Source organism: Mytilus galloprovincialis, chromosome 9 (genome assembly GCF_965363235.1).
Source record: "Mytilus galloprovincialis chromosome 9, xbMytGall1.hap1.1, whole genome shotgun sequence".
NCBI classification, from domain to species: domain Eukaryota; kingdom Metazoa; phylum Mollusca; class Bivalvia; order Mytilida; family Mytilidae; genus Mytilus; species Mytilus galloprovincialis.
In genome coordinates this window covers 63,693,798-63,716,183 of record NC_134846.1, presented here as the reverse complement: position 1 = coordinate 63,716,183, position 22,386 = coordinate 63,693,798, and the positions used below count along the sequence as shown (strand labels likewise).

The window sequence follows — 22,386 nt, the reverse complement described above, 5'->3', positions numbered from 1 at the left end:
TCATTATAAAAAGTTTTCTTTTACTGTTTCAAATCTAGCCAACAGATTTCCACAGGCCATAGGGGATGGAACTATCACAGAACTGTTGGATTAATTCTCATAGTACCAGCTGTCTTCTAATTAACTACCCAGTTTTGACCAGGCAATAGCAACATATGTAATTTGTTGGGAGCAAGCCAATGGCAGATATCCATTATATATGACATAGGTGGAGATTTATTTCCCTGAGGGTATCACTAGCCCAGTAGTCAGCACTTTTTGTGCTGATATGAATTGTCATTGATATGGTTATATTTATAAATTTACTGTTTACAAAATTTTGGAATATTTTGAAATACAGTTAACTCTCGTTGTCTCGAACTCGGTTGACTCGAAATTTCGGATGAGTCGAAGTTTTCACGTGGTCTCGAACTTTATTCCATACAAAAGTATGTAATTCGACTCCTGATGAGTCCAAATTGGATGAGTCGAAATTTCGGTTGAGTCGAACTAAATTTACGGTCCCAAGGTTAACAAAAGCATTCAAAATTCATTTTTTATCTCGAACTAATACACATATGTCAAAACAGGACCTCCGGGATTTAAATGGATTGAATAGTTAATCTGACAATACACGTGTAATTAAATTCCCGGTCACTGACCACTGTATTGATTTATGACATGCTATTTCCATGAGTGTTTACCTAAGATTATCTTTTATAGAATTTTGACAAATAATTAGTGATACATTGTTAATGTTCATGAAAAAGTATTTAAAATGTTTACAAAACAATTAATTTGTGATTTACAGTAATGAGCTTGGGTGTGTATAAAGTGAGGATTATGGCTTCCGTTGATGATCACTTAAAAACTACTCAAACGGCGTCTTTAATCTTGTTATATTTTCTTTTGAAAAGAAAGAGTGAGATAAAACAAAATGAATAGAAATCAATATTTTTTTTAAATCTCTGGTATCCGAGAATAAACAATTTTGTCAGCTATAACCGACCTGAATAACGAAACTATCAATTGGAAATTACTCTCTTGGAAAAGCCATAGGATTTTTTTTAATTGAAAGAATTGAATAAATAAAAATAATGCCTTCATAATAATAAAAGACTGTGACATACAAATCCATCGATCTGATACTAGAATATCGATCCCCTTACCATATTCACCCTAATTTATTTTAGCTTTACCAAGCTAAGCAAGAGTTGTGTCCCTTAGATTGTCGAACTTCCAGTGTTCGTTTGATTCGAACTACGTGTATCTCGAAATATTTCTCTGGTCTGACTGACTTCGACATAACGAGAGTCGACTGTACTAAGGCTTTTCTACCTCAGGCATAGATTACCTTAGCTGTATTTGGCAAAACTTTTAGGAATTTTGGTTCTCAATGCTCTTCGACTTCGTACTTTATTTGGCATTTTTAACTTCTTTGGATTCGAGCGTCACTGATCAGTCTTTTGTAGACGAAACGCGCGTCTGGAGTATATACTAAATTTAGTCCTGGTATCTATGACAAGTTTATTTACAACCACTGGGTCGATGCCACTGCTGGTGGAGATTTATTTCCCGAGGGTATCACTAGCCCAGTAGTCAGCACTTTTTGTGCTGACATGAATTATCATTGATATTGTTATATTTATAAATTAACTGTTTACAAAATTTTGGAATTTTTTGAAATACTAAGGATTTTCTACCTCAGGCATAGATCACCTTAGCTGTATTTGGCAAAACTTTTAGGAATTTTGGTTCTCAATGCTCTTCAACTTCATACTTTATTTGGCATTTTTAACTTCTTTGGATTCGAGCGTCACTGATCAGTCTTTTGTAGACGAAACACGCATGGGCTTTTTTCTTAGCCAGAAAATTATTTGTTTAGTTTTTCAACACAAGCAATACTATTTTTTTCTTCTTCAAAATTTGACACTATAATGTATGGAGGGAATTAGCATTCTAAAATACATATTTTTTCCATCAAAACTTGGATCAGAATAAATTTTTAGAAAAAATCAATACCCCAAAAATCCATACCCCCTCCCCTGGAAGTTAGAAGGTTGATCTCTCATGTAAATATAATATTTTTTACATCATTATAGCCTCATTTATATAAGGACCTAGCTAGGCCTATTTTAAGGCAAGGTGTATTTCATAACTCTGTAAGCAATGCAATCCAATATTCTCCCCAGGATTATTTTTTTTATAGCGCTGTGGTAAACATGCGATATTTTATTTACAACTTCTGTTAGTAATCATACCTGATAAAGATAAAAATAGCCAGCTGTCTCACAGGTGTGAGACATATCTCCTATCACACTTAAACTAGATTGTAATCTTCCTACTTCTTCTAACAATTCCAATCTCTGAGCAAGGACATAGTTTACTCTTCCATATCTACAAAAAATAGATGCAGCTTATAAAATATCAGCAACGATACCATTACTACCTCCCTTATATAAAGCAAACTCCAGACTTTTTGTCAATCTGAGGCCAACTTTTGTTTACCTAAAAACTGGTGTTTGGATTGCTGGATGAACATATTGGAATCATTGAAATTCTTCATTATAAGTCATAGAAAAGTTCTAAGAAGCCTGCATCTTTTACCTGGCAAAAATATGCCAATAAAAAATCAAAGTGATGGAAATCACTCATGGAAAGATTAGAAGAGTAGTTTGAATTATTTCATATTAAGGTATGGTGGGGAAAAATGAACATTTATAAAGCACTATTGCTGAAAATTGCATTTACAGCAGGTCTTTAGAAGGAAACTTGCTTTCCAGTATGAAGATAAAATGAGCTCAAATTAAATAATATTGGTCTCTTAATTTGCACAATTTTATTTAAACTGCAGTTCATATCTTATCGAAATTATGTTGCTGGTTCTGAACATGTTTCAAAAAAACAAAAAAATGCAAAAATTCTTCTAGTAAATGTTACCAACTATCCTTGTAAGACATAAATCTGGACCAACAGCTTTAAACTTTAAAGTGTCAACAAACAAAATTAAAAAAATGTTGTTATGGGGCATTTTATAAGTTGAAACAGAGGTTATAGGGCATTGAAGATTAAAAGTTTTAGAGTGCCTTTTGATCAATTTTTAAAGTATTTTTCAACACAGGGCATTGAAAATGTACTTTTTCAACGTACCCAATTAAAAAACTTGTCTTATTGAAATGTGGATTCTTTTTTGATTGCAAACATATGTATTCACTTCTAATAAAAATTCAAATGACTAAAATAGACATAATGATTGATGGGAAATAAACTAATAAACAATGGTTTTTTATAATTAAAAGTTTTAAAATTTTTAAACTGTTTCAAGCCAATTCCTGATAAAAAAAAAGTGTACTAATTTGATTGTTGATTAATTACAGATGATTATTGGAAATGTATCAAGTAAATTATAGGCCTTACTTGAATACCTTTTATTTATTCATATTTATATTCATATTTCATTTTTTTAAGATCTTGTTAATCCATTAATCATTTATCTTTCAGATATAATTTACAGAATCACTTTATGTAATGTAGATCAAAAGTAATTGGCAATAAATAAATCTATCATCCTTATAAATATCAAACATCTAATATACACATTTGTGTATTCAATTATGAGGTCAAATACTTGTGTATTAAGAATTATATTGAGTGGTCTGTATAATTATGTAAGACTGAGGTTGATAGGTAATGTGGTCAATTTGATTGGCAGTTTAGGAGGTGGGGCATTGTAATTAAAGGTTCACCTTGTCTCTGATTGTTTAGTGATAATGACAGTTGTCAATCATACTAGTTGAATCAATACCCAGTTACCTAATCAAAATGTTTTTTAAAAGCCTGTACATCAACACACCTTAATGACATACATTCTTGAATGAACTGCTCCAATAATATACCCAGTTTTTTTCAGTTTATATGTGTATTATGTGCACATATATCAGAACCAAAGGGAACTATGTTTCAGTGTGAATACATTTAGTAACAGTAGCTAACCTGTCCTGTTGTTAGGGAGGCTGGTGCCTAAGTAAAGATTTAGAACAAGTTCTAATCTTTCCAAAAAGTGGCAGCAATCTTTCATGCCCAAGAATGATTGTAAGCAGCTTTGATCCACATCCACTCTAAATTTTTCCAAAACATATGGTCAAGTTATAAAGGACATAAACCCAAAATAGCCATGTTTGTTGATGGATTATATTACTAGATATACTTTAACAAGATGCCCTATGAATCATTCAAGTAAAATTTGGTAACAGTCATTCCAGTAAGTTCAGATATGAAAACAATAACGCTGGGAGACTAAGACTCATGCCACAAGATGTCAAGTGATGGCAAAAGCTTACCTGGACTTTTGAGTCTATGAAAGCAAACAACAGACTTTTAAAAAGTCTGTGTAAGTAAAAAATAAAAACATATTCTTACCTGCTAAAATCTTTTTCTGTTTCTAAGGCCTCTTCTCCATGACCAAGACGTAATAAATGTCTCTCGTCAATGTCTAAAGCCATGATCTTCTCAAACAGTTGATTCAAAGCCTAAATAGAGAAAAATAATCATATTAGACTCGAATGTCTCATGTAAAAATTTTGTGCACTTTGGTTACACAATATAAATGTCTTATTCTTCCATTTTTTATCTGCTAGAATTTAGTACATATATCTTACCATCGAGTCTTTTTATAACCAACTACCCTTTAATAAAAAAAATGTATAGAATTGTTGGTACATTTATTTTCGAATAATTCACTAAACATGTTTTGTATGAAGATTATATTTATTATCTGTTTAAATTGTATGGACAGATGTTAATATATGAAAACTTCTTTTCATCACAAACCATCTAGACTATGAACTATAATGTGTACAGAGTTAACTTGAACAAAACTTATAAAAAAAATCTGGTTTTATATATCTAACTCATAATTCTGTATAATATCTGACCTGATTAGAATGTGTAACTATTAATGTTCTCTGATCAGAATAGTTGTGGTAAATATTAGATATGATTTGTACAGCGACATCAGTTTTGCCAGTTCCTGGAGGTCCTACAATGATGGTCAGTCCTGGCTGCATACCAGAATAGATAGCTTCTGTCTGAGTTGGCGTAAATGGAACACTATTTCTATAACCAAAACATTCAAAATTTAGGAAAATGATCATAGGATGATTAACACAAGTTGTTATCAGATATAAACTAAATTTTATTGCAAACATCATATAAAATGCATAAGACAGCTACGGTAAATTTCAGATTTCCATGACAAACCTAAGAAACAGCATATAATGAGTATATTTCATTACATTGTTTACATAAGCATTTGAAAAGTCCTGCTAATGGGAAGTTTAAGATTTACATATTCCATCATATGATTATAATTTTGTTGTGGTATGTGCACCTCAACTAAATGCTGACCTGGTCTACTTAGATTTATTGACACAGCGTCCCTATTAATTTTCATAATTCAGGTTCTAGTGCTTTTAAAGTGATATAAAAAAAATGAAAAAATGAATTCACAATCTTTACAACATTATGCAATTCATGTATCAATATTTAAAGTTTTTCATTGAAGATCCTAAAATAGTTGATTTTTTTAATTTGATTTCTGAGTCCAAGCAATCTTGAGTCTTATAGAGTCTTCTTTTAAAGTTGATTTTTAAGTTGAAGTATAAAGAAAATGGAATAACAAAACTTACTTTTTAGGTAAACAATAAGGATAAGGTCCTCTATTAGATATGACATAAGGATCTACTATTATATGTCTCTGTGTCTTGGGTTGATCTTCGCCTTCCTTCCTTTTATTGCTATCGGACTCTTTATCTTTGATAGATAACCTAACATCAAAGAATAAGAATTTGTCAGAAGGTATTACTTTTTAAGGCAGGTTGATTTTTTTCTATTCATTATTATGTGCATTCAATTTCTATAGTTTTGAAACTTCTCCATGTACATTATCACTTATCATCAATCATACTGTTTAGCCTCTAAACAGCACTTGAATCATTTAAAAAAGACTGTGATTTCTATTATAGAATAAAAACTAGTAGAAAACATAGAATTTTAACTAGCAACATTGTGTTAGTTTATACAGTAAACCAACTTAACTTCTTGTTAAGACCTTTCAGCCAATTTTTACAATGATTTATATTCACAGTTACCTAACTTTGTTATTGTTTTTTACAACATAAAAAAATCTATGAAGACTAAATTAATGAATCCAAGCATAAAGTGCAAACAGAATATTTTGAAGCCAAATGGTCAATTTTTATCTCAATAATGGATTTTTTTTTTCACAGACCCATGATAATATATTTTATATACCTGAATGGTGGTATATGTTTAGTGACATCATCAGTGGTGACCTCTATAGGGCAATTAGGAAAACTGGCTCGTAAATGATCCATTGATAAAAATGTATCATTCCAATTTAAATTTTCTATCTGGTTGTGTAATCTGAAATATAAAATATATTTTGTTAATCTGAAACTGTCACTTCAAAATGTAATTTATTGATTTTCTTTTGTAAAGTACTTATATTAATGCAATAAATTAAAATCAATTAGACTATTTGTGTAAATGAATATATTTAACCAATTTATAGAATTTGTTTCACATGAAAAGTTTATATGATAGACAAATTCTTCAACTATGATAGTTCTTACTTTGAGTAATGAGCTGCATCTGGTTCCCCATAGCCTAGAATAAGATCATGTAACCAGTCAGGTACCACAAAATGTGTATTCATAAGATCTCTTAAAGTTTCCAGCACTGCTTTAAAGTTGTTCTCTTTAGGCTTTCTTCTCATTATTACATTAAATGTTTCATATGCATCCTATAATATACAGATTTAAATGATATCTTATAGCCTGAAATGTTTATACAAAAATATTTTTTGAATGAACATAATAGTCTCATGCATATAAAAGGTGTTATTAGTTTGTGTTCTTTCTAATATAGAATGTAGTTGGAAAATTAGTAATAAAAAAAGTGTATTAACAGTTACACAATTTTCTTGAAAAATTATCTGGTTTTATAGATATTAACAATTGATCTGACAGCTGTAAAAAAGCATAGACACAAATTTATGTTGAAATGATTTGTATGGTTTTGTTGAAGTTTGAACAATTTACTGAGTCTAAACTTAATACAAGAGGCTCTCAAGAGCCTGAATCGCTCACCTGAATTTTTTTGGTTTAATCTCTCATCAATGATTATTTTGGCTTTTCAATTTATTTAAATGTTCTTTGAATCGTCCTATTTTCTTCAAAAGCAAAAAAAAATCATTTTCTCCTATGTTCTATTTTAGCCATAGGAGCTATGTTTCTTGACATACAAGGAAATGAAATATAAAATTTATACTAGATACTCTGAAACTCTGAAACTCATTTAGCCTAAGTTTAGCTGAAATTGATACAGCAGTTTCATAAGAGAAGATTTTTTAAAGTAAGTCAACATGATGAACAAATTGTGAAAAAAGTCTTTAAAGGGCAATAACTCCTAAAGAGGTCAATTGACAATTTTGGTCAAATTGACTTATTTGTAGATCTTACTTTGCTGATCATATTTGCTGTTTACAGTTTATCTTTATCTATAATAATATTCAAGATAATGACCAAAAACTGCAAAATTTCCTTAAAATTACCAATTAAGTGGCAGCAACCCAACAATTGGATGTTTGATTCATCTGAAAATTTCAGGGCTGATAGATATTGACCTAATGAACATTTTTACTCCATGTCAGATTTGCTCTTAATGCTTTCGTTTTTGAGATATAAGCCAAAAACTGCATTTGACCCCTATGTTCTATTTTAAGTAACGGCGGCCATGTTTTTTGACGGATCAAAAATCAAAGCACACACTTTGTGCAGGATAATCTAAGGAACAACCATGCTAAGTTTTAACCAAATCCATTCAGTAGTTTCAGAGGAGAAGATTTTTTAAAGTTAGCAAATATGATGAACAAATTGTGAAAAATTGTCATTAAAGGACAATAACCCCTTAAGGGGTCAATTGACAATTTTGGTCATATTAACTTATTTGTAGATCTTACTTTGCTGATCTTTTTTGCTGTTTACAGTTTATCTTTATCTATAATAATATTCAAGATAATGACCAAAAACTGCAAAATTTCCTTAAAATTACCAATTAAGTGGCAGCAACCCAACAATTGGATGTTTGATTCATCTGAAAATTTCAGGGCTGATAGATATTGACCTAATGAACATTTTTACTCCTGTCAGATTTGCTCTTAATGCTTTCGTTTTTGAGATATAAGCCAAAAACTGCATTTGACCCCATTGTTCTATTTTAAGTAACGGCGGCCATGTTTTTTGACGGATCAAAAGTCAAAGCACACACTTTGTGCAGGATAATCTAAGGAACAACCATGCTAAGTTTTAACCAAATCCATTCAGTAGTTTCAGAGGAGAAGATTTTTTAAAGTTAGCAAATATGATAACAAATTGTGAAAAATTGTCATTAAAGGACAATAACCCCTTAAGGGGTCAATTGACAATTTTGGTCATATTAACTTATTTGTAGATCTTACTTTGCTGATCTTTTTTGCTGTTTACAGTTTATCTTTATCTATAATAATATTCAAGATAATGACCAAAAACTGCAAAATTTCCTTAAAATTACCAATTAAGTGGCAGCAACCCAACAATGGTTTGTTTGATTCATCTGAAAATTTCAGGGCTGATAGATCTTGACCTAATGAACATTTTTACCCCATGTCAGATTTGCTCTAAATGCTTTCGTTTTTGAGATATAAGCCAAAAACTGCATTTGACCCCTATGTTCTATTTTAAGTAACGGCGGCCATGTTTTTTGACGGATCAAAAATCGAAGCGCACATTTTGTGCAGGATATACTAAGGAACAATCATGTTAAGTTTCATTCAAATCCATTCAGTAGTTTCAGAGGAGAAGATGTTTGAAAAATTGTTAACGACGACGACGACGGACGCCAAGTGATGAGAAAAGCTCACATGGCCTTTTAGGCCAGGTGAGCTAAAAAGCTAATATTGGGTGAAAGTGACTACTTTACAGTATGGGCTTTGCTCATTGTTATAGGTTTCACTGTAATGGTTTAAATCCTTGTACTTTGTACTTTAACTGATAGTTGTCTTATTGGGAATCAAACCACATCAATAAAGCAAGTGGTAATTACTATAAACCATGTCATGAAAACATGCATATATAAATACATTTTCAAACTAAAATATTCTATAAGATACAAACATATTGACTCCACTTACCTCTTTACCTTCTGCAGTACCTAACATGTCTTGTTGGTACTGATTGGGATCTAACCATACCCTGAACGTTCTTAAGTCACCAGGCAAATCTGGTTTGGGCTCTGGTCCTAAAATGGATAATTAATTTTAACATTTGATTTTACATTTGTTGGATTGATGATAAAATTAACAGCCAAAGTTGACTTGGAAACTAATAAAACATATAAACCTTTTTCATTTAACTTCTTATATCTTTCAAAACTGGTACCGTCCTTTACTGTTAACTGACAATTTATCCCAATTTAATTTTTGTATTTAGTTATGAATATTCCTTTTTGAACTTTTTTAAGTTTCTCAATGCAAAATCAACATTCTATTTAGAATACATGTATTTCAAGTAAGGGCTATTCCAGAAAAAAATGTATGCGAGGGGGGGGGGGGGGGGGGGGAGGCAGTTTTTGTCAGCACCAACCACCCAGACAAATGTAATTCAGAATTATAGTGCATTATAGTGTGAAAAGTTGCTCTGATACCCATCACCCATATATTATTAATATAATGTGCCTTCCAACCCCTCCATACATTTTTTTCTGGAATAGCCCTAATTATTTTTTGGGAAAATGAGCTGTCACTTCAAAAATAAACCTTCTAAAATTCGCTCCTAGTTAACAGAATAATCTAGTACTTCCAGTACATTTTATATCATACACCAAATATATATACCTTCCTCTATAACTTTGCCTTCTGCATCCAACATGCCCTCTATTTCACATCCTCTGACATATGTCAGTCCAACTTGTGGTATAAATGGTTCTTTGTGGTTATATTTGTGACTCATAGGAACAGTTGGTCGTAGTGTTATTAGGAAAGCAACATCATGTTTCCTTAAACCTAAAAATAAAGTCCATTCAAGATAAATCTACTGTGACAAATAATAATTCTATGAACATTTGTTTTTATTTACCTGACTAAACCAGTAAAATAAAACTGTTTTTCTGAAAAAAAGCAACACAAAATTTGTTTCCAATACTCTCATGACAGAGCAATGTTTTATTTACTATTCAAACCCTGAAACTAAATAAGGCATTTGAAAAGAATATATCGAAATCCATTATCAAATTTTATGCATCAGTACTGAAACTCTAAATTTAATGGCAAATTATTTTTTTAAGTGTTTGTTCAGATGTAGTTGTGGCTATACATTGGACTCCCCTTAAAGCAGGATTATTTTTGGCATAGACAAAGTCAATTTATTTTATGTAAAACAATTATAATTTTTTTATCAACTTCTTTTAAAAGATTCTTAATAGAGTCTACACTCTACCGGTTTCTAAATATTATGAAATGTTTAAATATGACAGTATTTCACAAACTAATCAAACTATTGGCCAAATGAAAACAAGTACCTTGACCTATAATGAAGACCGTACTTTGACCTATAATGGTTTACTTTTATAAATTGTGACTTGGATGGAGAGTTGTCTCATTGGCACTCATACCACATCTTGCTGCCGGAGGGACACATATGTCCACACCGGCAGTGCCGGAGGGACACATATGTCCATGGTGTAATTTATGCAAGCTTCTCATCAATGCTGTATTTCTGTCAATTAAAAAACGGAAGATTAAACAGTGATATGTTTTTCTCCAATTTGTCCCAAATGTAACGGTCATTATGTCGTGACGTCATATATCGAATGAGGACGTTGTTTGGCATATTACGTCACAGACGTCGAGCTGTCGTATTTGCCGGCATATGAAATGCAACCTTGAAAAACGGTCGGCAGCAAGAGGGTTAACTATCTATATCTATAATAACCATCAACATACCTTCCCATTCAGCTTTTATTTCTGGTCTAACACTGAGACTGACAGTAACATCTGCTCTCACTTGTGAAGGGTGACTTTCACCAACCAGTGGTTTAGATACCTAAAAATAAGTATTATTAGCTTCTCTTCAAACTAAACAACAAACATCGTAATAACATTACCAAACATTTGTAAAATAAAAACAATTTCATATTGATAAAAGTTAATCACTTGTATATGAATTGGATTATTTTCTCAAAATCATACTTCTGAAGCTGTAGTGATATTCCCAATTCTTAGCTCAATAAAATATGGAAGCGGTTTAATAATTCTCATCTTCCTAAAATGTGTACAGATACCAGCTCACAACACAATAATGTTTGCAGACATATCAACATACTATTAGTTATATTCCATTAACATTTTGTTTCAATTTGTAACAGTTTTGAAAGATTTAGCTAAGGGCTTCTCACACAATCTAAAATTGAGACAAAATGAAGACTTATACAATTCACTCCAAGTATTAAGTTTTACCTCAACAACATTAAATTCTGAGATAGGTTGTGCCATCCTAGCCCATCCACCGAACAAACAGCCACCTTCTTCTGATTGCCTGCAAAATGTCAAGCAAAATAATCTATAATTCAAAAAACAGTTTCAATTTGTTTTTTTTAACTTAAATAGCATATCAAAATCAACATGTTTCATTTCTTTTAACTACAATGTAAATTCAAAGAGGAAGTTATAAAGCTAACATAAATATGCTGTTATCTTACCAGATTAGTTCAAATTATATGTTAAATACCAAAACTGCTTACAGACATTTGCACTGTTTTCTTAAGTTTTAGAGCCATTAAAAACTTGGAAAAACAAAAAGAAGCAATTCTATACAACTTCTGTCGTCATAAATTGTGCTGTACAGTCATAACAACCAAATAAAAAGTATCTTGTCCAATAATATATGTTCACAGCAATGGAATGTACTGTACTAATATTTACAGTCCAATGGAAAAGTGGGAATTAAAAAATTGCTTACCAAGGTTTCATATGTGAGATAGCATCTTCTATGTCTTGTCTGATTTCATCTGTAATAAACAAAGGAATATAAAACAAGTCTTATTGTACCATGACACTCAATCAGAATAGATAGTATTATAGAATTTAATATTAATGTACTATTTTTATAATTAAAGAAACAATGTTATTTCAAATCCCATGTGCTTTTCAAAAATATTTTGATTTCTTGAACTGAAGCTTCTTTTTTTTTCAAAATTGATCTCATTTGATTCTTTTCAAATTACAGTTTTAGACTGTTTTGCTATATTTTGAAAGACAGATCAAATAATATGCTTAAAAAATGGTCAAGTAATATTCTTCTTATTTCCATTTTGCTTTTTGTCAAACAATGCTTTTTTGGAACATCTATTTAAAATGTAACAAGAATGTGTCCTCAGTACACGAATGCCCCACTCGCACTATCATTTTCTATGTTCAGTGGACCATGAAATTCAGATAAAATCTCTAATTTGCCATTAAAATTAAAAAGATCATATCATAGGGAACATGTGTACCAAGTTTGAAGTCAATTGGACTTCAACTTCATCAAAAACTACCTTGACCAAAAACTTTAACCTGAAGCGGGACAGACGGACGAACAGACAGACAGACAGACAGACAGACGGACGGACGGACGAACGGACGAACGGACGGACGGACGAACGGACGCACAGACCAGAAAACATAATGCCCCTCTACTATCGTAGGTGGGGCATAAAAACAACATACAAACTTACATGTAGACTCCAGTCTAAACAGGTGGAAGTTCTTCAATAAGTAGTCATGTAATGTCAGAAACTGTAGATTTAATTTAGGTAGTGCTAAACAACCTGTTAAATAAGTATAACATTAGCATATGTAGATAGACACCATAATTAGGTGTTTTTTTTAATTGTGTGTGGTTTTGGAATTTCTTTTGAACATGTACTAAACAAATTTTCTAATTTTTCTTGCCCGTCTTTCTGAGAATTCTTTTTATAGAGAACAGACTAGGAATTAGTGGCTCATTGTTAAAGGAATTCCACCCATCATATCTGATGTGATCAGGATTATTTTAAAGTACATTGCATTTAGTTAATTTTTCTTTTCTCTCCTTTAAACATTTAAATGGATTCAAATACATTCAAACAACACAAACTGGTGTGTATAAAGTGATTCACTCAGGAGGTTGGGTGAGACAGAAGAAAATTATTCCATAGCAACCAGAAGATTAAGAACTTGTTGTGAAAACTTATTGATATTCATATTGAAAGCATTACAAATAAAATATTTTATAAAATTTTTTGTACCATCTCCAGAATAAAATTCTGTAGGTACAATGTTTTCATCCCAGATAATCTCTTCTGTTGGATAAAGTGGCATCTCATTGAGCTGTTCTAACTGGGACTTCCTCTTAGCATGCTTTGATATCTGTAAAACAAATTATTTAATCAAAGGGATGTATTGCATTAACATTACACAATCTATACTTGGTATTCAGCGGATTTTTAAAATTTAGTTAATGATATTTTAGCTACCCACCTTACAGAGCCTAATTTTTTTCTTTTGGTTTACATCTTGAAAACGTTATATACTTTTAATCTAGAAAAAGTTATATACTTTTTAATCCATACCCTCTTTTTTTTTAATCTGTCACTGATAGAAATAGCAAACTTAATGCTGTGATCAGTAATTATCATTTATTCAATATTATTAACTGTACCAATTTTACTTAACCATGTGTGCATATAGACAATTGATATCAAAATACACTTCAAAGCTTTTATGCTATATGTTGTTTAGAATTGTTTACTTGTGGTGCACTATATGATTGATAATTTCCACCTAAAGGAGAGACATTTCTTTAAATGGGCTATAGCTTTTTTTAACTTTTCAATTAACTTCCTAGAAGAATGTGGAGTCTAGGCTATTTACAAACACAAAATGATGATGGTAAAGTATAGATTGCAACAAATTGAAAAATACTTACTAAAACTTCCATCAGATATTGTTTGTCTTTAATATAGTTTTCCTCTGTATCTGGTTGTGGTAGTTCATGTGCATATGCCAAAAGTTTATGTAAATTTGCTGAGCTGTCAATGAAAACAAACAGATATACAATATTTTTTAGTACAGGAATGTATGTGCAAAAAACAGGGAATTACATTAAGTCAAAGTCAACTGATGGATATAAGACAATATTCAATGTGCAAGTAACTCAAAAAATACAATGAGCCATAACTCCAGTAAAAATTAACAAAAAAAAACCAAAAATTATTATCATTATGCTAGACATTAAGCACACAATTATGCAAAAATTTCAGTCCAATTCGATTTAAGATGCTAATTTACTTTACATATGTGTGACTAATGACCAGAAAGAAATGATGAACTATTAAGGAAGAACTATACCTGTGTGGTTCAAAATATTTGATAAGTGATTTCTTGCTATCAACACTGGCAATATTAGCAATGGCAAAATTCTGAAGGTCTGGAAAGTGTTTGAAAGCCATTTTCTGAAAGAAAAAAAAAGAAGAAATCAATTAGATAAAGTTCTTGCAAAATTTAAGAAAATTTTCATATGCATGTATTGATGCATGATTTTTACCACATTTATATAGATTATACAGCTCCTGAAGTGAACACAATATTAGAATTGCATAGTTTTATTACATATTTACATACCTTTCCTAACTCAGAAGCTATAAAATTTCAATAAGAAAATACACAACTTTTTAGCAAGTAAAATAAACTGAGAATGTGTCTCTGGGCCACATCTGGTAAATATGCATGAGTCAACTTTCACACACAGATGCCGGATTCATGAAGTTAAGACAATTTTATGATTATAAACATTGTGTATAAGTTATACAAAAATTTTTAGTCATAAGATAAATATAAAGTAGAATTTCTACCTTTTAAAATAAAGACATTCATAATGAGGTAAGCAGAGGAGTAAAACAGTACCTGTAATTTAAGTATTCTGTTGTAGTGTATATCAAGTCTATCATGAATGGTGAGAGCTTCTCCCGTAGTGTCGTCTATCTCAAACTCTGTGTATGCATTCAACATATCCAACAACTGTAAAGTTCAATATCAAAAAAATTACAAAAAACATGTACAGATTCAACCCTTACTCTTCATTTTATCACAAATTTATAAAATATAAAATGAATTTTAAACAAGAATGTGTCCATCGTACACGGATGCCCCACTCGCAATATCATTTTATAAGTTTAGTGGACCCTGAAATTGGGGTAAAAACTATAATTTGGCATTTAAATTAGAAAGATCATATCATAGGGAACATGTATACTAAGTTTCAAGTTCATTGGACTTCAACTTCATCAAAAACTACTTTGACCAAAATCTTTAACCTGAACAGACTGAAGGACAGACAGACAGACGGAAGGACAGAAAGACGGACGGAAGGACGGATGAACAGACAGACCAGAAAACATAATGCCCCTCTACTATCGTAGGTGGGGCACAAAAATTCATCAATAAATATGTTTATCTCCATTATTTGTTCTTTCTAGCCCATACACAATATGTGAGTGTAACTATTTATATCCTCTTCATAAGTGATTATTACACAAAGTTTGAAGAAGCAGGTATCCAAGTGCCAAGCTCTACAGTGCCCTAAAGTATTATCCATCATGCTGATCTCCTACACTTCCCTCTCCTAAGTGAAGGTCATTGTAAAATTGATAAAGATGCAATGAAAAAGGCAAGATCAAACATATGCTAAGACACTTACCTCACTAAAAAGTTTTCCTTCTTTTCTCTTGACCAAGGGAGACAACTGACATTTAACAACACAATGGGAATGATCCAAAAGGGCATTAAAAAATCTACGGGTTGGTAGCTGTGCTTCTATGTCTATCAGTAACTCTATAAACCTTTCACAATATTGCACTTTGTCAGGTGATACTTTCCCTGAAATATAAAATGACAATTGTTATCATCTTAAATCATGTTTGCTAATCTAGAATTACAGTTTGGGGGTGGGGGGTGTTGTTTGGACCTTTATCGGTACTCTAGGATCAGTTTTTAAGCACAGGATTTTGAGATTGATCCTTTTGGGATCCTGGAATTATTTTTTCTAATTTCGTGATGTCAGGATTCAAATTTCTTTAAATTTCGGAACCTCAGGATTTCATATTTTGAAGCCTGGGATTTCGGGATCAGGACCCCTATAGTATGCTCATTTATGATCTAAATTCTGAAAATAAGTTGGTAAAAGAAAGGTTTGGTATTGGTTATAAGTAAGTTTATGCTTGCAACAGCTATTTTTTTATTGGACTATTTATAATTTTCTGTTACAAATACCAGATATATAAACATTCCAACTTTTAGGTAAAATCTAAAAATAGAAAAAAGGGGGGGGGGGAAGTTTACCATATTTTAGATTTGATAATGCAATAGATAATCAATGAATTACAAGTTATAAATCAGTTTCAGTAATATTGCCTATTCAGAAGGTTAAGAATAAATACCTCTTACTTTTGACAAGAACTAAGAAATAGGATGATTATTGTAAAACCGCGGGCTTCACGAGTGTATAACTGATGAATCCAAAATTATAACTTAAGATTACCTGTTTCCTTTATTTCACTTAAAACTTTGTCAAATTTCTTCAGCATTTTTGATAAAAATTCTCTTTCAAAATGAACTTTTGCCCTTTTCTTTTCATCAAGTTTTGCATCATTCTTCTTCAGAAGATTGAAGAATTTCTTATACTTTGGATTTCCTTTGAATAATTCTTCTCTTCTACCCTGAAATAAAGATGCACAATCAATGCTACTGTTGACATGATGATAAAAATAGATTATTTAAATGGCTTCTTTCAAAAAACATTTTGTATTAACATATTGTCAAAGTACTTTTTTTTTATATATATGTAGGACTCAAATCTATGGCAAATGTGACGTTACAAACGTCAAACATATCAAATCTATGGCAGATTTTTGTTTTCTCCAAATCTATGGCAGATCTTTTTCATAACGTCACAATTAAATAACGCCATATAACATCGTCACCGCCGATTATGATGGCGGAACCCATAGACTTAAATGTGACCATTCCAGATGAAGGTATTTCCCTCGACAACACTTTGTGAATAATTTAAAAGAAGATGAGATCTTATCCGAAAGAGGGACACAATGTGCTGCACTGGCCTTAGTCATCGATTAATAATGACACCGCTGTTTTCGGTACCGGATATTTTAGAAAAGGATTTATGATAGATATTTTAAGGCTGGCAAAGTTTATAAAGTCAAAGATCAAATTACCAGATACCAATTTGATTTAAATTGTAATTAAGTAAAAAAAAGTATTAACAATGAAATAACATTATGTGAAAATTGAAACTGTTCATTTTTATTTGTCTTTTTTTAAATTGTTTGATAAGGGACTTACTAGTTGGTTTAGTGAATGGGCTAAACAGGTACCATGAACAGATTAAAAAAATGTTTCTTTTTACCGGGGGTATCATTTTAATCTTTAAGTCTGTATTAAGTTATATGAATTCATCATTTTCAAAATGTTTCGGATGACCATTATGGAATGTTTATATAATTTCCGTTGATGTCCATAGATATAGGAAGATGTGGTATGAGTGCCAATGAGACAACTCTATACATCCACGTCAAAATTTATAAAGTAAACCATTATAGGTCAAGGTACAGCCTTAAGGTTAAGATTTTAACAGTCTGCAGTTAAAGTACTTAAAACAATTATTAGACTCATAAAGTAGGCGAGACACGGGGTTCTGTGGAACCCTTCTGACTTTTCATTTATTTCTTTTACATAAAACAAACTGCCTACTTGTTTGTCAGGAGGCTTACTAGTTGGTTAAATGAACGGGTTAAACAATTTCATGCACAGATTAAATAATGTTTATTTCAATCTTGAAGTCTGTATTAAGGTATATGAATTTGACCATTTACAAAATATGTTGGTTGCCATCATGATTTGGTTGACCATTATGGAATGTTTATAGACATGCTCTTGTGCATTTCTACTTGTTTGAGACAAGTCATTGGTCATATGTGTACTGTATTGTTTTTCATTTGCCTAAAATTTGCCATAGATTTGGAAACAACAAAAATCCGCCATAGATTAGGAGATTACAAAACTTGCCATAGATTAGGATTGTGAAAATCAGCCATAGATTTGGGATGGCAAGACGCCATATCTGCCATAGATTAGGAATCTGCCATAGATTTGGAACCCACCATAGATTTGAGTCCTACATATATATTTTATAATACTGAAACTCTTTGACTACTTTGAACAGTGCAAATCAGTAACAGATTATAATAGTTAATACAAAAAAGATAAATAATAACTTTAATATACGTGACTACTACAGTTAATAAAAGCTCTTTTGTGACTCTTTCAAATGTAAATGACCTATAAACAACAACTTACCTGCAACAAATTATTCCAGATAGGCAAGGAAACCAATCTTTGTACTTGTTCTCTTATTAAATCCACTTCCTGATTAAATAAGAAATCATAGAATATATAATTGTTTTTCAGTTTCTAAATCCTGAAAAAAGATTATTATATGATACTGTTTTCATGAGCCAAAATAACCTGTAAATTATAACATATCCATGACACAATGATAGCATTAACTCTTAATTCTTACCAAAGTTTGAGACATGTTTATCTTATAACAAATCATGGAAAATTAATGTCAGATTCAACATTGGAATTTGAATCACTGATATTGTCTTATTTGCTGAATTCTTGTATCTTCTGTCTTTTTGTGATTCATAATAAGAGGATAGAAGTCCTAGCATCAAAAAGACTGAATATATCAAATTGTTTACAGGGGATTCCTGTGAATAACATGGCAATGACAACTTATCCTACAAAATTCCACTGCCTGTTGTAAAGATAGATTGGGGAAAATGCCTTCAATATTTATTTGATTTCTTTAAATAATGATACAATAAAAATTAAGTATCTAATGTCGGTTTCACAAAAAAAATTTAACATTAAGATTGATAGTAAATTATTAACAAATCAGTATAAATACCTTAAATCTTAGTTGCATTTTTTTGTGTGAAACCGACCCTGGAACAGTAAGACCAAAAACAAAGAAACTGGTAGTAATAAAATATTCATAACTTTCACTACTCTGCGTTATCTTACAAATAACAATAATATATAACATATAATTTGTCTAAACTTACCAGACTATTGAAACAGTGAATTAGGAAGAGGAGCAACAATGACTGTTCTCTGAAAGGCTTGCCTTCATGTAAACAAGCCTGCAACATCTGATGGAAAAAATCAGCAAACTTCTCAGGTCTACGCTTGAATGTCTGGGAAAAAACAACACTTAAATTAATTATATAATGTATCCTTTTTTTCAAATATTAGATATGTTTGTAAGATTTGCTCAGAAAGATTGTTATAATATATACATAAAAAAAAACAGCTATAAATTTGCAGTGTGCATGCTTTCAGGTCAGGTTTGTCAAACATGTTCACAACAAGGAGTCTTTTCTATGCAAAAATACAGAATCATTTAATAATGTATGGCAGCCGTTGGCTCGTTTTTTATTTAGATTGGACCATTGGTTTTCCTATTTGAATTGTTTTACACTAGTCATTTTGGGATCTTTACAGCTTGCTGTTTTCAATGTGAGCTACAGCTCTATGTTGAAGGCTGTACTTTCACCTACCATATAATTGTTTACTTTTTATGCATTGTGAATTGGATGAAGAGTTGTCTCATAGGCACTCTAACCACAACATCTTATTTCCATGATGTATAGCCATCACTGTCATATCTTAAATATAATCTATAATCAAAGCTCTTTTACATAACCTTACCTCCCATTGAGGAACTCTTTCTCTAAATTTCTCATTGACCATGGCAGCTATTGACAACTGATGAGCATAAGAACACTACAAACAAACATAGACATATAACATTATAAATGGCATCAAAATTATGTAAAATATACAGGGGTAAATGCAGTTGATTAATTTAACAGCTTGATATTATGTCAATTCACTTGTCTTCTAAAGTGACCTTGTGATACATTTCTAAATTTCTATCAATTTTCAATGACTCATGGGTATGTTCCCCAAATTGCTTTTTATTCTTAGTCAATTTGTGGACATTAAGTTTAAATTCGATAGGAACAACAACAAAATTGTTAGATTGGTTATCTTCCATTCATTTTTTCATCCTGTCATTTAGATCAGACTGTAATAAATTAAAGAATAATAAGAAGAAAGAAGTACAAGTTTTTACCATTATCTCTATAGTCTTTGCACAAAAAAAAATATTATTCCAATTTAAGAACTTTTCCTATTTTGTTTTGTTTGGCAAACACAATTTTCTACAATACTCTCCTGTTTAATAGTTAGATGAAGAGTGCTTGACCTGAGCCCTGCTTATTTTTTTCTTTCCTCTCAAATTTGAAAAATGTAAAAAAGCACCTATAACCTACTTCAAGATTACTTCATGCTTGTGTACTGTATAACATATAGTTGTTAACGTCTATGTCATTGCCAATTATACTAAATCTTCTTACTTTTATATAAAATTTGTACAGAAATAACAACAAATAAGGATACAACTATTTTGAAAATTATTACTTACAAAACAATACTTGTAACTAAATATATTTTACTAAATTTTCTTTTCTTTTCTTTTAAAACTTTAAATTATGCACTTGACAAGAATTGGGGAGGAATCGACAATAATACTAAGAAGCTTCACCACTCTTCGACAAAAAATAACAACTGAGTACCTGTAACTATTTGAAACCTTTAAAAAAAATTACCTTTTCTGAATCATAATTTGGCCATAAATAATTTTCTAGGTATTGACTGAAAGAAAAAGAAAGATATAATAATTTATAGCACAAGAATAATCAGACAATATCTTACAGCAATATATATCAAAGAAATTTAAAATTATAGTGTTTTCCTGACCCTGCTAAAACGTGTATATTTCCCTTGACTGACTGACCTGCAGCAAGTTCAAAGTCATGTCTGTAATATGTGTAACTATTCTTATTCTTGCATTTCCAGAAATAGATGCATGTTTTTTTGCAGTCTATATTTTGGGAATGTAGATAATAAATTAGATATTGTACAATTACAAATATATATCTTTGCTCCTTGATTTGCCTAAGTCTTTTTATTTTGTAGTACATGTACTTAAACATTCTGGTCACTCAAAATTAAAGGTTGGCTTGAAAAAAATGTTTTATATAATAAACATATGTTGTGGCCTCGTCACAAGAACATCTTTCTTAGTTGTTTGTTAGTTTGTAAAGGAACAGGTCATACAATGGGATATTTATAGAAAACTCATCCACCATTGGTCATTATTGACTTTAGTGATACATCTGTATCAGGGGAGATAATTTGTTAAAACATATATTGCAGACATGTATAACTGTGAAAATGGTAATACAATTGAAAGGAAACCATATAAATATAAGTAATACCTGAATTCTAACATCATGCTTCGTCTTGTTGAAAATCTAGAAAACAAATCATTTTAAAAATTATATAATCAGTCTTATATTGTAAAGCCACAGGTAAGTTGAACAGCCATATAAAGGAGCTTTTATTGTATTATTAGTAAGATGAAGTAAAGATATAAGAAAATAGAACGTAATTGTCATCCAACATAACAGTATTATTAGTAAGATGAAGTGAAGATATAAGAAAATAGAACGTAATTGTCATCCAACATAACAGTATTATTAGTAAGATGAAGTAAAGATATAAGAAAATAGAACGTAATTGTCATCCAACATAACAGTATTGTTAGTAAGATGAAGTAAAGATATAAGAAAATAGAACATAATTGTCATCCAACATAACAGTATTATTAGTAAGATGAAGTAAAGATATAAGAAAATAGAACATAATTGTCATCCAACATAACAGTATTATTAGTAAGATGAAGTAAAGATATAAGAAAATAGAACATAATTGTCATCCAACATAACAGTATTATTAGTAAGATGAAGTAAAGATATAAGAAAATAGAACGTAATTGTCATCCAACATAACAGTATTGTTAGGGTCAGTGCTATTCAATTGTTCTTTTTATTGTGCTTTTTTAAATAATACCTTTTGTAATCTTTATAATGAAAGATTTAAAGGGAATTATGAAGTGCTAAAAATTGTCTTTCACTGCTCTTGTTTATAACAATACGTGCATGTATCAAGTCAGGTACCCTCTCAGCTGCTGTCTTTAGTTATTAATGTTATTTTTCCTTTGGTGGTGGATGCAGCATTTTATTGTATTTCTTTGTGGAAGACTATGTTGACCTCTGTGTTGT

The 22,386-nt window shown here is 30.9% G+C and overlaps 1 protein-coding gene across 3 annotated transcripts in view; it reads right to left on the bottom strand.

Annotated features, from left to right (window-relative positions):
- Positions 1-22,386, bottom strand: part of LOC143045596 (RNA helicase aquarius-like) — a 68,809-nt gene that overhangs the window by 33,529 nt on the left and 12,894 nt on the right. For all 3 annotated transcript variants that reach the window (XM_076218199.1, XM_076218201.1, XM_076218200.1), the window contains exons 5-27: positions 21,541-21,576; positions 20,869-20,914; positions 19,907-19,981; positions 19,261-19,392; positions 18,488-18,556; positions 16,653-16,830; positions 15,813-15,991; positions 15,020-15,133; positions 14,465-14,568; positions 14,043-14,145; positions 13,363-13,483; positions 12,811-12,903; positions 12,054-12,102; positions 11,552-11,630; positions 11,039-11,138; positions 9,932-10,099; positions 9,230-9,336; positions 6,633-6,802; positions 6,292-6,423; positions 5,667-5,804; positions 4,914-5,094; positions 4,399-4,508; positions 2,241-2,376 (exon numbers count right to left, since the gene is read on the bottom strand). In XM_076218199.1, coding sequence (XP_076074314.1) covers positions 2,241-2,376; positions 4,399-4,508; positions 4,914-5,094; positions 5,667-5,804; positions 6,292-6,423; positions 6,633-6,802; positions 9,230-9,336; positions 9,932-10,099; positions 11,039-11,138; positions 11,552-11,630; positions 12,054-12,102; positions 12,811-12,903; positions 13,363-13,483; positions 14,043-14,145; positions 14,465-14,568; positions 15,020-15,133; positions 15,813-15,991; positions 16,653-16,830; positions 18,488-18,556; positions 19,261-19,392; positions 19,907-19,981; positions 20,869-20,914; positions 21,541-21,576 — 2,620 coding nt within the window. The remainder of the gene's footprint in view (positions 1-2,240; positions 2,377-4,398; positions 4,509-4,913; positions 5,095-5,666; positions 5,805-6,291; positions 6,424-6,632; positions 6,803-9,229; positions 9,337-9,931; positions 10,100-11,038; positions 11,139-11,551; positions 11,631-12,053; positions 12,103-12,810; positions 12,904-13,362; positions 13,484-14,042; positions 14,146-14,464; positions 14,569-15,019; positions 15,134-15,812; positions 15,992-16,652; positions 16,831-18,487; positions 18,557-19,260; positions 19,393-19,906; positions 19,982-20,868; positions 20,915-21,540; positions 21,577-22,386) is intronic.